Source organism: Salvelinus fontinalis, chromosome 21 (genome assembly GCF_029448725.1).
Source record: "Salvelinus fontinalis isolate EN_2023a chromosome 21, ASM2944872v1, whole genome shotgun sequence".
Lineage (NCBI taxonomy): Eukaryota > Metazoa > Chordata > Actinopteri > Salmoniformes > Salmonidae > Salvelinus > Salvelinus fontinalis.
The window spans coordinates 18,647,884-18,664,095 of record NC_074685.1 but is presented as its reverse complement, the minus strand read 5'-3'; the positions used below and the strand labels follow the sequence as shown (position 1 = coordinate 18,664,095).

Here is a 16,212-nt window from a genome sequence, read left to right as displayed (position 1 = left end):
AGTTCAAACAACGTGACTCAAACCAGAGCATAACGGACCTATTTCTCTCCATATCCCCGGATTCCTACCGCAAACTCTGAACATTTTCATCTGGATCTTCGCAACTAGCTAACCGCAATCCCGGGTGGCCGCTCCTGGCTAGCTTTTCCATCCCGGAGCAAGCACCAATTAGCCTGAAGCTAGCCCTGCCAGGGCTCTTGTGCTACCACCGAAGCCCACTCCTGGGCTACAATATCCGGACCCCTTCTACTGGCGGTACGGGGCATGGAACCCCGCCGATCCTTTACGACTGGAATACCGACATAATCTGCCTGAGGATTCCAACAGGCCCCTCAGGCGCGACGCCCGCTGAAGGCCCATTCTGCTAACCTGCTAGCTACCGAGAGCTACCTGGAACCATACTAATTCCACGACTGGTCTATCGGCGTCACCGCACGAAGAGGCAAAAACATACTTACCCCCATCGCGACGTCCCCCAAAGGCTAACTTGCTAGCCCCGGGTTGCTAACTGCTAGCTTGCCTGCCCCGGTTTGCTAACTGCTAGCCCCTGCTATCTGCTTGCTTGCTAATCCGGTCTGCTAACTGCTAGCTTGTTTAGCCCCGGCCTACTAACTGTTAGCTTGATAGCATCGGCCTGCTAACTGTCTGAATCGCCGTGTCCCACTGGACCCGTATGTTCACTTGGCTACGCATGCCTCTCTCTAATATCAATATGCCTCGTCCATTACTGTCTTGGTTAGTGATTACTGTCTTATTTCACTGTAGAGCCTCTAGCCCTGCTCAATATGCCTTAACCAACCATGTTGTTCCACCTCCTACATATGCGATGACATCACCTGGTTTAAACGTCTCTAGAGACTATATCTCTCTCATCATTACTCAATGCCTAGGTTTACCTCCAATGTACTCACATCCTACCTTACCTTTGTCTGTACACTATGCCTTGAATCTATGCTATCGTGCCCAGAAACCTGCTCCTTATACTCTCTGTTCCGAACGTGCTAGACGGCCAGTTTGTATAGCATTTAGCCGTACCCTTATCCTACCTCTCCTCTGTTCCTCTGGTGATGTAGAGGTTAATCCAGATCCTGCAGTGCCTAGCTGCACTCCCACTCCCCAAGTACTCTCATTTGTTGACTTCTGTAACCGTAAAAGCCTTGGTTTCATGCATGTTAACATTAGAAGCCTACTCCCTAAGTTTGTTTTATACACTGCTTTAGCACTCACTGCCAACCCGGATGTCTTAGCCGTGTCTGAATCCTGGCTTAGGAAAACCACCAAAAACCCTGAAATCTCCATCGCTAACTTTAACATTTTCTGCCAAGATAGAACTGCCAAAGGGGGCGGTGTTGCAATCTACTGCAAAGATAGCCTGCAGAGTTCTGTATTACTATTCAAGTCTGTACCCAAACAATTCGAGCTTCTACTTCTAAAAATTCACCTTTCCAGAAACAAGTTTCTCACTGTTGCCGCTTGCAATAGACCTCCCTCTGCCCCCAGCTGTGCCCTCAATATCATATGTGAATTGATTGCCCCCCATCTATCTTCTGAGATCGTGCTACTAGGTGACCTAAACTGGGACATGCTTAACACCCCGGCCATTTTACAATCTAAGCTTGATGCCCTCAATCTCACTCAAATTATCAATGTACCCACCAGGTACAACTCCAAATCCGTAAACACGGGCACCCTCATAGATGTCATCCTAACTAACTCGCCCTCCAAATACACCTCTGCTGTTTTCAATCAAGATCTCAGCGATCACTGCCTCATTGCCTGCATCCGTAATGGTTCTGCGACCAAACGACCACCCCTTATCACTGTCAAACGCTCCCTAAAACACTTCTGCGAGCAGGACTTTCTAATCGACCTGGCCGGGGTATCCTGGAATGACATTGACCTCATCCCGTCAGTAGATGATGCCTGGCTATTCTTTAAAAGTGCCTTCATCTTAAATAAGCATGCCCCATTCAAAGATTTTAGAACTAGGAATAGATATAGTCCTTGGTTCACTCCAGACCTGTCTGCACTTGACCAGCACAAAAACATCCTGTGGCGTTCTGCATTAGCATCGAATACCCCCGTGATACGCAACTTTTCAGGGAAGTTAGGAACAAATATACACAGGCCGTTAGGAAAGCTAAGGCTAGCTTTTTCAAACAGAAATTTGCATCCTGTAGTAGTAACTCAAAAAGGTTCTGGGACACTAATGTCCATGGAGAATAAGAGCACCTCCTCCCAGCTGCCCACTGCTCTGAGGCTAGGAAACACTGTCACCACCGATAAATTGATGACCACCGATGAGAATTTCAATAAGCATTTCTCTACGGCTGGCCATACTTTCCACCTGGCTACCCCTACCCCGGTCAACTGCCCGGCACCCTCCACAGCAACCCGCCAAAGCCCCCACCATTTCTCCTTCACTCAAATCCAGACAGCTGATGTTCTGAAAGAACTGCAAAATCTGGACCCCTACAAATCAGCCGGGCTAGACAATCTGGACCCTCTCTTTCTAAAATTATCTGCCAAAATTGTTGCCTGTTCAATCTCTCTTTCGTATCGTCTTAGATTCCCAAAGATTGGAAAGCTGCTGCGGTCATCACCCTCTTCAAAGGGGGGTGACACTCTAGACCTAAACTGCTACAGACCTATATCAATCCTACCCTGTCTTTCTAAGGTCTTTGAAAGCCGAGTTAACAAACAGAATACCGACCATTTCGAATCCCACCTTCTCCGCTATGCAATCTGGTTTCAGAGCTGGTCATGGGTGCACCTCAGCTACGCTCAAGGTCCTAAACAACATCATAACCGCCATCGATTGCCTCCCGGGTGGCGCAGTGGTCTAGGGCACTGCATCGCAGTGCTAGCTGCGCCACCAGAGTCTCTGGGTTCGCGCCCAGGCTCTGTCGCAGCCGGCCGCAACTGGGAGGTCCGTGGTCGCGACGCACAATTGGCATAGCGTCGTCCGGGTTAGGGAGGGTTTGGCCGGTAGGGATATCCTTGTCTCAGTATGTAAAATGTAATAAAATGTATGCACTCTACTGTAAGTCGCTCTGGATAAGAGTGTCTGCTAAATTACTAAAATGTAAATGATAAGAGACATTACTTTGCAGCCGTATTCTTCGACCTGGCCAAGGCTTTTGACTCTGTCAATCACCACATTCTTATTGGCAGACTCGACAGCCTTGGTTTCTCAAATGATTGCCTCGTCTGGTTTACCAACCACTTCTCAGACAGAGTTCAGTGTGTCAAATCGGAGGGCCTGTTGTCCGGACCTCTGGCAGTCTCTATGGGGGTGCCACAGGGTTCAATCCTCGGGCCGACTCTCTTCTCTGTATACATCAATGATGTTGCTCTTGCTGCTGGTGATTCTCTGATCCACCTCTACACAGATGAAATCATTCTGTAAACTTCTGGCCCTTCTTTGGACACTGTGTTAACTAACCTCCAGAAGAGCTTCAATGCCATACAACTCTCCTTCCGTGGCCTCCAACTGCTCTTAAACGCAAGTAAAACTAAATGCATACTATTCAACCGATCATTGCCCGCACCTGCTCGCCCGTCCATCACTACTCTGGACGGCTCTGACTTAGAATACGTGGACAACTACAAATACCTAGGTGTCTGGTTAGACTGTAAACTCTCCTTCCAGACTCACATTAAGCATCTCCAATCCAAAATTAAATCTAGAATCAGCTTCCTATATCACAACAAAGCATCCTTCACTCATGCTGCCAAACATACCTTCGTAAAACTGACCATCCTTCCGATCCTTGACTTCGGTGATGTGATCTATAAAATAGCCTCCAACACTCTACTCAACAAAGTGGATGCAGTCTATTACGGTGCCATCCGTTTTGTCACCAAAGCCCCATACACTACCCACCATTGCGACCTGTACGCTCTCGTTGGTTGGCCCTCGCTTCATACTCGTCGCCAAACCCACTGGCTACAGGTTATCTACAAGTCTCTGCTAGGTAAAGCCCCGCCTTATCTCAGCTCACTGGTCACCATAGCAGCACCCACTCGTAGCACGCGCTCCAGCAGGTATATCTCACTGGTCACCCCCAAAGCCAATTCCTCTTTTGGTCGTCTTTCCTTCCAGTTCTCTGCTGCCAATGACTGGAACGAACTGCAAAAATCTCTGAAGCTGGAGACTCATATCTCCCTCACTAGCTTTAAGCACCAGCTGTCAGAGCAGCTCACAGATCACTGCACCTGTACATAGCCCATCTATCTACCTACCTCATCCCCATACTGTATTTATTTATTTATCTTGCTCCTTTGCACCCCAGTATCTCTACTTGCACATTCATCTTCTGCACATCTACTATTCCAGTGTTTAATTGCTATATTGTAATTACTTCGCCACCATGGCCTATTTTATTGCCTTAACTTCTTGACGCACGGATCCCTTTAGCGGGATCATTTTCACCAACAACCGCTGAATTGCAGAGCACCAAATACAAAAAAGCAAAAAATATTTATAATCGTGAAATCACAAGTGCAATATAGCAAAACACAGCTTAGCTTGTTGTTAATCCACCTTTCGTGTCAGATTCTGAAAATATGCTTTACAGCGAAAGTAATCCAAGCGTTTGTGAGTTTATCGATCACTAGACAAAACATTAAGAACACTTAGCAGCCATGTAGATTGGTCACGAAAGCCAGAAAAGCAATAAAATGAATCGCTTACCTTCGATGATCCTCGGATGTTTGCACTCACGAGACTCCCAGTTACACATTAAATGTTCCTTTTGTTCGATAAAGATTTTTTTTTATCAAAAAACGCGCCAAACAAAACAACCGGACTGTAAACTATTCAATACTGGAGAGAAAGAAAATGTCAAGCAACGAGTGTCGTGCGCATCAACTAATGGAGGGACATCCGTGTATCCACTGACGCGTTTTGATAAATCTCGCAAATTTTTCTAAATAAAAGCTTGAAACTATGTCTAAAGACTGTTCACACCCTGGGGAAGCCACAGGAAAAGGGATCTGGTTGATATCCCTTTAAATGGATGAAAGGCATGCAATTGAACAGTAATTTTTCAAAATAAGAGTCACTTCCTGGTTGGATTTCCTCAGGTTTTTGCCTGCAAAATCAGTTCTGTTATACTCAGACAATATTTTGACAGTTTTGGAAACTTTAGAGTGTTTTCTATCTTACTCTGTCAATTATATGCATATTCTAGCATCTGGACCTGAGAAATAAGCAGCTTACAATGGGACTGTTATTTTTCCAAACATAAAAATTCTGCCCCCTAGCTTCTAGAGGTTTTAACTCCCTTATCTTACCTCATTTGCACTCACTGTATATAGACATTTTTTTGTTTTCTTTTGTTCTACTGTATTATTGACTGTTTTGTTTATGCCATGTGTAACTCTGTATGTGTCGAATTGCTATGCTTTATCTTGGCCAGGTCGCAGTTGCAAATGAGAACTTGTTCTCAACTAGCCTACCTGGTTAAATAAAGGTGAAATAAAAAATGTAAAAATATAGTAGCTCAGCCCTGTTTTCCCACAGATTTTTCCTTAATGTTCTCTGCTGGGCTCGTCCTGTTGCTTTTACTCTCCAGCTCTATCCATCGTTGGTTCATATATTTTTCTGCCAACAATGGTAAAGCAAGGGGATGCAGAGAGAATACCTACCTTCAACCTAGCACATATGTATATGTTCCTTGTTGCTAAATTTGTTTGCATTTTAACAGTCCTTTCTCAAAAGTTTCTGTGTGGAAAAAGGTTCTGAGGAAAAGATGCGCTTTAATAACCAGTGTAGTCACTAACTATGGTGAGCCAGAGTTTCTTTGCCTGCAGCATGTTGGTTATCACCAATGAGACAGGTGCTGTGATCCTTCAGAGACAGTGAATTGGGGTACCACAGAGAGCACTGACACCTCTTGGAGGATCCCCCAGGCACTCTCCCCTATTCCCTGCTCCACACTGCAGTGTTCCTTGTGTAATGGCACCCTGGTGTCTGGACCATTTCCTTCTGCCCATGTCCCCTGACTCTCGGCTTCTCTGATAATTGACACAGGTCCGTCCCCTGTGACCCTTACTAGAGGGTTGAGGACTGCCTCGCTGTTGTTTGAGGACTGTCTCGCTGTATATGGGGACTGTGTCCCAAATGGCCCCTATATAGTGCACTAGGGGGTGAGAAGGTTGGGATTTTTTTAATTTTATTTCATCTTTATTTAACCAGGTAGGCAAATTGAGAACACGTTCTCATTTACAATTGCGACCTGGCCAAGATAAAGCAAAGCAGTTCGACACATACAACAACACATAGTTACACATGGAGTAGAACAAACATACAGTCAATAATACAGTGAAAAATAAGTCTATATACAATGTGAGCAAGTGAGGTGAGATAAGGGAGGTGAAGGCAAATAAAATATATTAATAAATAAAAATATAAAAAAGGCCATGGTGGCGAAGTAAATACAATATAGCAAGTAAAAAAACACTGGAATGGTTGGTTTGCAGTGGAAGAAGGTGCAAAGTAGAGATAGAAATAATGGGGTGCAAAGGAGCAAAATAAATAAATACAGTAGGTAAAGAGGTAGTTGTTTGGGCTAAATTTTAGATGGGCTATGTACAGGTGCAGTAATCTATAAGCTGCTCTGACAGCTGGTGCTTAAAGCTAGTGAGGGAGATAAGTGTATCCAGTTTCAGAGATTTTTGTAGTTCGTTCCAGTCATTGGCAGCAGAGAACTGGAAGGAGAGGCGGCCAAAGGAAGAATTGGTTTTGGGGGTGACCAGAGAGATATACCTGCTGGAGCGCGTGCTACGGGTGGGCGTTGCTATGGTGACCAGCGAGCTGAGATAAGGGGGGACTTTACCTAGCAGGGTCTTGTAGATGACCTGGAGCCAGTGGGTTTGGCGACGAGTGTGAAGCGAGGGCCAGCCAACGAGAGCGTACGGGTCGCAGTGGTGGGTAGTATATGGGGTTTTTGGTGACAAAACGGATGGCACTGTGATAGACTGCATCCAATTTATTGAGTAGGGTTTTGGAGGCTATTTTGTAAATGACATCACCGAAGTCGAGGATTGGTAGGATGGTCAGTTTTACAAGGGTATGTTTGGCAGCATGAGTGAAGGATGCTTTGTTGCGGAATAGGAAGCCGATTCTAGATTTAACTTTGGATTGGAGATGCTTGATGTGAGTCTGGAAGGAGAGTTTACAGTCTAACCAGACACCTAGGTATTTGTAGTTGTCCACGTATTCTAAGTCAGAGCCGTCCAGAGTAGTGATGTTGGACAGGCGGGCAGGTGCAGGCAGCGATCGGTTGAAGAGCATGCATTTAGTTTTACTTGTATTTAAGAGCAATTGGAGGCCACGGAAGGAGAGTTGTATGGCATTGAAGCTCGCCTGGAGGGTTGTTAACACAGTGTCAAAAGAAGGGCCAGAAGTATACAGAATAGTGTCGTCTGTGTAGAGGTGGATCAGAGACTCACCAGCAGCAAGAGCGACATCATTGGTGTATACAGAGAAGAGAGTCGGTCCAAGAATTGAACCCTGTGGCACCCCATAGAGACTGCCAGAGGTCCGGACAACAGACCCTCCGATTTGACACACTGAACTCGATCAGAGAAGTAGTTGGTGAACCAGGCGAGGCAATCATTAGAGAAACCAAGGCTGTCGAGTCTGCCGATGAGGATGTGGTGATTGACAGAGTCAAAAGCCTTGGCCAGGTCAATGAATATGGCTGCACAGTACTGTTTCCTATCGATAGCGGTTAAGATATCGTTTATGACCTTGAGCGTGGCTGAGGTGCACCCATGACCAGCTCTGAAACCAGATTCCATAGCGGAGAAGGTATGGTGGGATTCGAGATGGTCGGTAATCTGTTTGTTGACTTGGCTTTCGAAGACCTTAGAAAGGCATAGATATAGGTCTGTAGCAGTTTGGGTCAAGAGTGTCCCCCCCTTTGAAGAGGGGGATAACCGCAGCTGCTTTCCAATCTTTGGGAATCTCAGACGACACGAAAGAGAGGTTGAAAAGGCTGGTAATAGGGGTGGCAACAATTTCAGCAGATAGTTTTAGAAAGAAAGGGTCCAGATTATCGATCCCGGCTGATTTGTAAGGGTCCAGATTTTGCAGCTCTTTCAGAACATCAGCTGACTGTATTTGGGAGAAAGAGAAATGGGGAAGGCGTGGGCGAGTAGCAGAGGGGAGGCCAGTGCTGTTGACCGGGGTAGGGGTAGCCAGGTGGAAAGCATGGCCAGCCGTAGAAAAATGCTTGTTGAAATTCTCAATTATAGTGGATTTGTCGGTGGTGACAGTGTTTCCTATCTTCAGTGCAGTTGGAAGCTGGGTGGAGGTGTTCTTATTCCCCATGGACTTTACAGTGTCCCAGAACTTTTTTGAGTTTGTGTTGCAGGAAGCAAATTTCTACTTGAAAAAGCTAGCCTTGGCTTTTCTAACTGCCTGTGTATACTGGTTTCTAGCTTCCCTGAAAAGTTGCATATCACGGGGGCTGTTCGATGCTAATGCAGAACGCCATAGGATGTTTTTCTGTTGGTTAAGGGCAGTCAGGTCAGGAGAGAACCAAGGGCTATATCTGTTCCTGGTTCTAAATTTCTTGAATGGGGCATGCTTATTCAAGATGGCGAGGAAGGCATTTAAAAAAAATATCCAGGCATCCTCTACTGACGGGATGAGATCAATATCCTTCCAGGATACCTCAGCCAGGTCGATTAGAAAGGCCTGCTCGCTGAAGTGTTTCAGGGAGCGTTTGACAGTGATGAGTGGAGGTCGTTTGATCGCTGACCCATTACGGATACAGGCAATGAGGCAGTGATCGCTGAGATCTTGGTTGAAAACAGCAGAGGTGTATTTGGAGGGCAAGTTGGTTAGGATGATGTCTATGAGGGTACCCGTGTTTACGGAATTGGGGTGATACCTGGTAGGTTCATTGATAATTTGTGTGAGATTGAGGGCATCAAGCTTAGATTGTAGGATGGCTGGGGTGTTAAGCATGTTCCAATTTAGGTCGCCTAGCAGCACAAGCTCTGAAGATAGATGGGGGGCAATCAGTTCACATATGGTGTCCAGAGCACAGCTGGGGGCAGAGGGAGGTCTATAGCAGGCGGCAACAGTGAGAGACTTGTTTTTAGAGAGGTGGATTTTTAAAAGTAGAAGTTCAAATTGTTTGGGAACAGACCTGGATAGTAAAACAGAACTCTGCAGGCAATCCTTGCAGTAGATTGCAACACCGCCCCCTTTGGCCGTTCTATCTTGTCTGAAAATCTTGTAGTTAGGGATGAAAATGTCAGAATTTTTGGTGGTCTTCCTAAGCCAGGATTCAGACACGGCTAAAACATCTGGGTTGGCAGAGTGTGCTAAAGCAAATGAACAAAACAAACTTAGGGAGGAGGCTTCTAATGTTAACATGCATGAAACCAAGGCTATTACGGTTACAGAAGTCATCAAAAGAGAGCGCCTGGGGAATAGGAGTGGAGCTAGGTACTGCAGGGCCTGGATTCACCTCTACATCACCAGAGGAACAGAGGAGGAGTAGGATAAGGGTACGGCTAAAAGCTATGAGAATTGGTCGTCTAGAAAGTCTAGAACAGAGAGTAAAAGGAAGTTTCTGGGGGCGATAAAATAGCTTCAAGGAATAATGTACAGACAAAGGTATGGTAGGATGTGAATACAGTGGAGGTAAACCTAGGTAATGAGTGATGATGAGAGAGATATTGTCTCTAGAAACATCATTGAAACCAGGTGATGTCATCGCATATGTGGGTGGTGGAACTGAAAGGTTGGATATATAGTGAGCAGGGCTAGAGGCTCTACAGTGAAATAAGCCAATAAACACTAACCAGAACAGCAATGGACAAGGCATATTTACATTAAGGAGAGGCATGCTTAATCGAGTGATCATAAGGGTCCAGTGAGTAGAGGTTGGTTGGGGTCACGGCGATCCAGACAGCTGGCCGGGTAGCTGGCTATCGGTAGCAAGATAACATAGGATGGAGGTCTTTTTTTCTTTCTTTTTTTTTTTTGTCACCTCGTTCGTTTCCGTCGGTAGATTAGTGGGGTTCCGTGTGGTAGAGGGGATCGATCCAATTGGCAAAATAGATATAGTGACCCAAGAAAAAAAAAGAAAAAAATTGTCCGGTATACTTATTTAGATAGCAGCCGATAAGACAGCTAATAATTAGCAGATGGGTATTCAGAAACGTCGCAATGGAAAAGCCTGTTGAAACCACCTCGGACAATTACGTCGGCAGACCAGTCGTGATGGATCGGCGGGGCTCCGTGTCGGCAATAATGGGATGGGGTTACTGAGTTTCCATCGTCTCTGGTAGAGGAAGGTGTCATCTAACATGCCTACAGTGCATTCAGAAAGTATTCAGAGTCTTATAGGCTGACCACATGTTAGCGTTGCAAAATAAATGTAGAAATCTGTTGTTCAATTATTGCACCCACACTGCTCGCGCGTGTCAACGAGCGCCTGCGTTGCCAAGATCGCGCTGCAAGTCCTGCCTCTCCCATCTCATTTGGTTTATAGAAGCAGGTACCCACGTGCCATCTCCTCATTGGTTATACCCACGTGGGTGATTGAAAGAAGAACTAAGAACTGTGTTGCCGGTCGGTGTAGTAACACTATGAAAGTTTAGATGCCAATCACCATATAAGTTCAAAGATGAAAAGCCTGGAAGGAGGAGAGATGACTAGAAACGATTCGGTTGATCGTTTTATGTGTGGATTAATTGTCGGGGTAGAGGACCTTGTGCATTTCAGGTAAAATAACAACTCAATGTTTATATCTCAGGAAAAATTAGCTAGCAACAGCAAGCTAGCTAAATAGGACAAATTAGCTAGCAAGTGCAAGCTAACTAGCTAAATTGCCATAAATGTTTAATGCTTTTCGACCTGTTCCCCAATGAATGTAATCGGTTCAGAGTTTGTTTTGATATTTTAACCTGCGTGTCATGATCGCGTTTGGTGTAGGGGGACAAAATAAATTCATGCACGATGGCGCACGCGCGCAGCCTTATTCTAAAAATAAATTACGTTTGTTTTTCCCCCCTCGTATATCTACACACAATACCCCATAATGACAAAGCAAAAAACGTTTTTTAGAATTTTTCACATTTATAACAACTTACAAATTTAAACTGAAATATCACATTTACATAAGTATTCAGACCCTTTGTTGAATCACCTTTGGCAGCGATTACAGCCTCGAGTCTTCTTGGGTAAGACGCTACAAGCTTGGCACACCTGTATTTGGGGGGTTTCTCCCATTCTTCTCTGCAGATCCTTTCAAGCTCTGTCAGGTTGGATGGAGAGCGTCGCAGCACAGCTATTTTCAGGTCTCTCCAGAGATGTTTGATCAGGTTCAAGTCCGGGCTCTAGCTGGGCCACTCAAGGAATATTCAGAGATTTGTTCCCGAAGCCACTCCTGCATTATATTGGCTGTGTGATTAGGGTTGTTGTCCTGTTGGAAGGTGAATCTTCGCCTCAGTCTGAGGTCCTGAGCGCTCTGGAGCAGGTTTTCATCAAGGATCTCTCTCTACTTTGCTCCATTCATCTTTCCCTCGTTCCTGACTAGTCTCCAAGTCGTTGCCGATGGAAAAACATCCCCACAGCATGATGCTGCCACCACCATGCTTCACCCTAGGTACGGTGCCAGGTTTCCTCCAGACGTGATGCTTGGCATTCAGGCTAAAGAGTTTAATCTTGGTTTCATCAGACCAGAGAATCTTGTTTCTTATGGTCTGAGAGTCCTTTAGGTGACTTTTGGCAAACTCCAAGTGGGCAATCATGTGCCTTTTACTGAAAAGTGGCTTCCGTCTGGCCACTCTACCATAAAGGCCTGATTGGTGGATTGCTGCAGAGATAGCTGTCTTCTGGAAGGTTCTCCCATCTCCACAGAGGAACTCTGGAGCTCTGTCAGAGTGACCATCAGGTTCTTGGTCACCTCCCTGACCAAGGCCTTTCTCCCCTGATTGCTCAGTTTGGCTGGGCGGCCAGCTCTAGGAAGAGTCTTGGTGGTTCCAAACTTCCACTTAAGAATGATGGAGGCCATTGTGATCTTGGGGACCTTCAATGTTGCAGAAATGTTTTGGTACGCTTCCCCAGATCTGTGCCTCGACACAATCCTTTCTCTGAGGTCTACGGACAATTCCTTCGACCTCATGGCTTGGTTTTTGCTCTGACATGCACTGTCAACCTTGGACCTTATAAAGACAGGCATGTGCCTTTCCAAATCATGTCCAATCAATTGAATTTACCACAGGTGGCCTCCAATCAAGTTGTAGAAACATCTCAAGGATGGTCAATGGAAACAGGATACACCTGAGCTCAATTTCGAGTATCATAGTAAAGGGTCTGAATACTTATGTATTTCTGATTTTTATTTGTAATAAATTTGCAAATAATTTCTACACCTGTTTTTGCATTGTCATTATGGGGTTTTGTGTGAAGATCGATGAGGATTTGTTTTATTTAATACATTTTAGAATAAGGCTGTAACGTAACACAATGTAGAAAAAGTCAAGGGGTCTGAATACTTTGCAAATACACTGAAGTGGGCTGACTACAAAGCCATTTATAGTCATGGGACAAGAATAAGAGTCTCTTTCCACAGCACTTTCTAGAGAGACACACACATAGTGTTTGGACGCACGTGAGGTGTGTGTGCATCCCAATTGAAGGGCATCCATCCGTGTGGCGCATTAAAAAGGTTAAGCCAACCGAACATGAATCCCCCCTACCTACCGTACCTGGTCATAACAACAGGGCTATAAAGGCCCAGACACACACACACACCCACACACACACACAGTCGGTCCTAAATGGCTTCCCGTTGTATATTATGTGGGTTAGAGAGGGAAGCCGTGGGATGCAAGTCGATGGAGATAAACTTGTCCACTAAGCAAACACATAGTGATAAAGTAGTGAAGCTAATACAATGGACTCTTTGATCATCTCTCACTTGAGTGCAAGTCAGTGTGAAGAAACACGAGTGTGCTAAGACAAGTACGTTCTTACACTTGCTTTGAAAGACCACAGTTTGCATCATCTACTGTTGTTGACAGCTGTTTGGGATGACATGGTGAAACATAAGAATAGCCTCGGGCTCAGTGTTTCCTCTGCAGTCTTTTGTAGCGCTGCGCCATGGCTAAATCCTATAATATAGTTGAGCTGACAGCCGCACTGTTTCACTATGCTTTTATTCATCTAGAAAGAGGGCAATATTTTATTAATGTAGTAGTGTTTTCCCCTAGAAAGCTCTGACCTTTGGCTTTCAGCTAGAATTGTTTATTTATGTAGTAGAAAAACACTTTCCAACACATACGATCTAGTACTCAATAAAAGTATAATACATATACAAATATGATGGTATGATAAAACAAAAATTGTGAATAAGGCTTTTTATTCTTTATAATATGCCCATATATATATATATAATCTGTTTTAGGAACATCTACCCCAAATATTTCACCCTCTTTATTACTTTACCAAACATATGACATTAGTGATAGTCAAAATCTGTTATATTTCTGAATGTCTCAATCAACATTTGGGCCACTGTGACTGCCTCCGACGTAAAACATAATGAATAAAAAAACAGGCAACCCCATAGTAGAATAGTTTATCTATTTCCTAGCCCACTTGTTGTTGTATGTTCTACGCAAGATAAATATTCCTCAAGGTGCATTCAAGTTGCGAGTGCCATAGGGAAGGAAACATGCTTTCTGACATGCAGTCAAGAAACATCTATTCTTAATCCAATCACGGGAACAAAGCCGTTTTAATGGCCATTGTTAAAAAGCGGGGAATCTCAGCTTTCCACTTCTAAATATGCCCAAACTTCACAATTTAGCAGCATCATGGTTAAGGATGTTATACCGCTCTGCAATTCGGCATGAGTGCATAGGGGAGAGTGAGGCTAAAAGTAACAGATCAATTGTAGGGTAACTTGGGGGGTAAAATGACACCCTACCTCCAATCTTTTCTTTGAAAATTGTGTTGAGACCGATGCATATTTTGAGTTGAGCAAGAGTAGTGGCAACCAGGGAAAGTGTTGGAGGGAAAAATGGTGACATGAAGGGGCAACTCAATATTAGGAAAGTGTTCCTAATGTTTGGAATTCTGTGCATATTCACTGTTTTAGCATCAAATTGATACATTTTGTCCCAACTAGTTAAAATATCATATTTGGGATCTACCTAATGATTAGCCCGATAGGGTAAATGCAGGTGGGCAACCCAATGCTTCAGCCTAGTTATTTCTAGCCACTATGCTGCATCAGTTGGGCTACAGGTGAAAATGCTTATTGCTAATAGCATACCTGATCATATGGACCGTGCATAGGCTATATGCATGCCAAGGTCCAACATGTTAAAATCATTTTCCCAATATGTTGTTGGACACATTTCTGGAGGTGGAAATTCTATTTTAGATGGAGTCAGCAAAACAACCTCTTCTCCAACAGCTACACATTTCTCTAGAGGAAACACTGCCAGGGCTGCAATTAGAGAGCCTTTACTGTTATGCTCTTTCTCTCCTCTCTCCAGAACATTGATATCACCAACTTCAGCAGCAGCTGGAACGACGGGCTGGCCTTCTGTGCTGTTCTCCACACCTACCTGCCTGCCCACATCCCCTACCTGGAGCTCTCCAGCCAGGACAAGGTGAGATAGACCCCCTCAGTCCACTGACCGGAAGGTTCTTAGTGTGGAAATTATATACATGTAGTTCGTTCATCAAAAATGTATTTTCTCCCTTTTTCCTTCAGAAGCGAAATTTCACACTGGCTTTCCAGGCCGCTGAAAGTGTCGGGATCAAGTCCTCATTGGTTGGTGTCCGAGCTAAAATGAACTGATATTTGACTACCACTCAAAAGTGTAGAATGAAATGACCAAGATGCTTTATATGGCTGGAGGGGTGAGAGACATGTTCCCATATCCCTTCCTCCCCTTTGTAAGGCTTGACTAGAAAGACTGGGCAACAGAAAGACAAGGCTGATTATATAGTTCAGCAGCAATTGACACCAACAGTACATAGATTGGCTGGCTGTAGCCTGTGAGAACTGCCCATAAAAGATGTGCTCATGGCAAGCAGCTACAGCTGACTTAAGAGCAGTGTCACACCAAGGCCAGTTGACTTCAGCTTAACAAGAGACAGACTGGGTTTCATTTGTGGGTGATCCACTCCAGAGTGCCGACGGAGGGGGAGGAGATTTACTATTAAAACAAAAGACACATTCACTCTGCATCTTGCTTCTTGTCAATTTTACAACCTTTTAGAGATTAAATTATAATGTAGGTTTTTTTTTACAACCAAATCTATATTTGTGATGTAAATTGTATGTTCTATAAGGGTCCCGGCACTTTTTTGAGAAACTTAACCTAACCCGTGATTCAGTACAGGGGCTCTGAATAAACATGAACAAATAATCAAAAAACACCAAAATACCTCGTTTCAGAAACAGAAAAGCTCTCATTATAGTGATGCGGGTGTTTAGATGTTGTACACCAAATTGTCATTGCGAACATTATCCACAACGTTATATTGCATTTTGTTGTGACTTGAGCGATACATCTCCGTCCATTCTAGCAGCAGGCAAAACGGAGAATGGAACAGTTGGATAGGGGAAACGGCACGAGTCGCACATATGGAATATAACATTGCGGATGAAGTTTGGAATGACACAATTCTCCTTTAAGAAGATGCAGTAACACTTCTCAACCTTTCTCTGGTGGAAGGTATTGTGATGTGTTACTCCTAGGCCAAGCAATGGGTGCTTGCTAAGTCAGAACTTTATTCCTCACGGTCTCTCACTGACAATATTCTAAACACACAATTTGCAGCGAAAGAAAGTATGCAGTGTGATGTGCATTTTGTACTGCAACACGTCTTACATCTGTTTCTTTTGTTTTTCTTTCTCTCTCAGGACATTGGAGAGATGGTGCACACAGAGAGGCCTGACTGGCAGAGTGTGATGACCTACGTCACTGCCATCTACAAGTACTTTGAGACGTGACCCATCTTCAAGCCTGAACACCTCGCTTGCCCACACACACACGTCCAGCCAGGGATGTCATCGCAACACTGGACAACCTTAGAGCAACATCAGCCAATGCTACCTGCGAAGACGTCTAGGGCCCTGAGTTCTACGTTAAGCTGCATCACTTAACTCAACCAATATATTCCATGTTTACACTGCAATGTTCTACAAACTCTTGGCT

At 44.6% G+C, this 16,212-nt stretch overlaps 1 protein-coding gene across 5 annotated transcripts in view; it reads left to right on the top strand.

The window, feature by feature from the left end:
- LOC129818368 (cytospin-A-like) overlaps window positions 1-16,010 on the top strand; it is a 39,470-nt gene extending 23,460 nt beyond the window's left edge. For 4 of the 5 annotated variants that reach the window (XM_055874189.1, XM_055874188.1, XM_055874185.1 and 1 more), the window contains exons 13-15: window positions 14,539-14,655; window positions 14,760-14,819; window positions 15,918-16,010. In XM_055874189.1, the coding sequence (XP_055730164.1) occupies window positions 14,539-14,655; window positions 14,760-14,819; window positions 15,918-16,007 (267 nt within the window). In that variant the 3' untranslated portion in view covers window positions 16,008-16,010. The remainder of the gene's footprint in view (window positions 1-14,538; window positions 14,656-14,759; window positions 14,820-15,917) is intronic. The other variant, XM_055874190.1, reaches the window with a different exon arrangement.
- The last annotated feature ends 202 nt before the right edge of the window (window positions 16,011-16,212 follow it).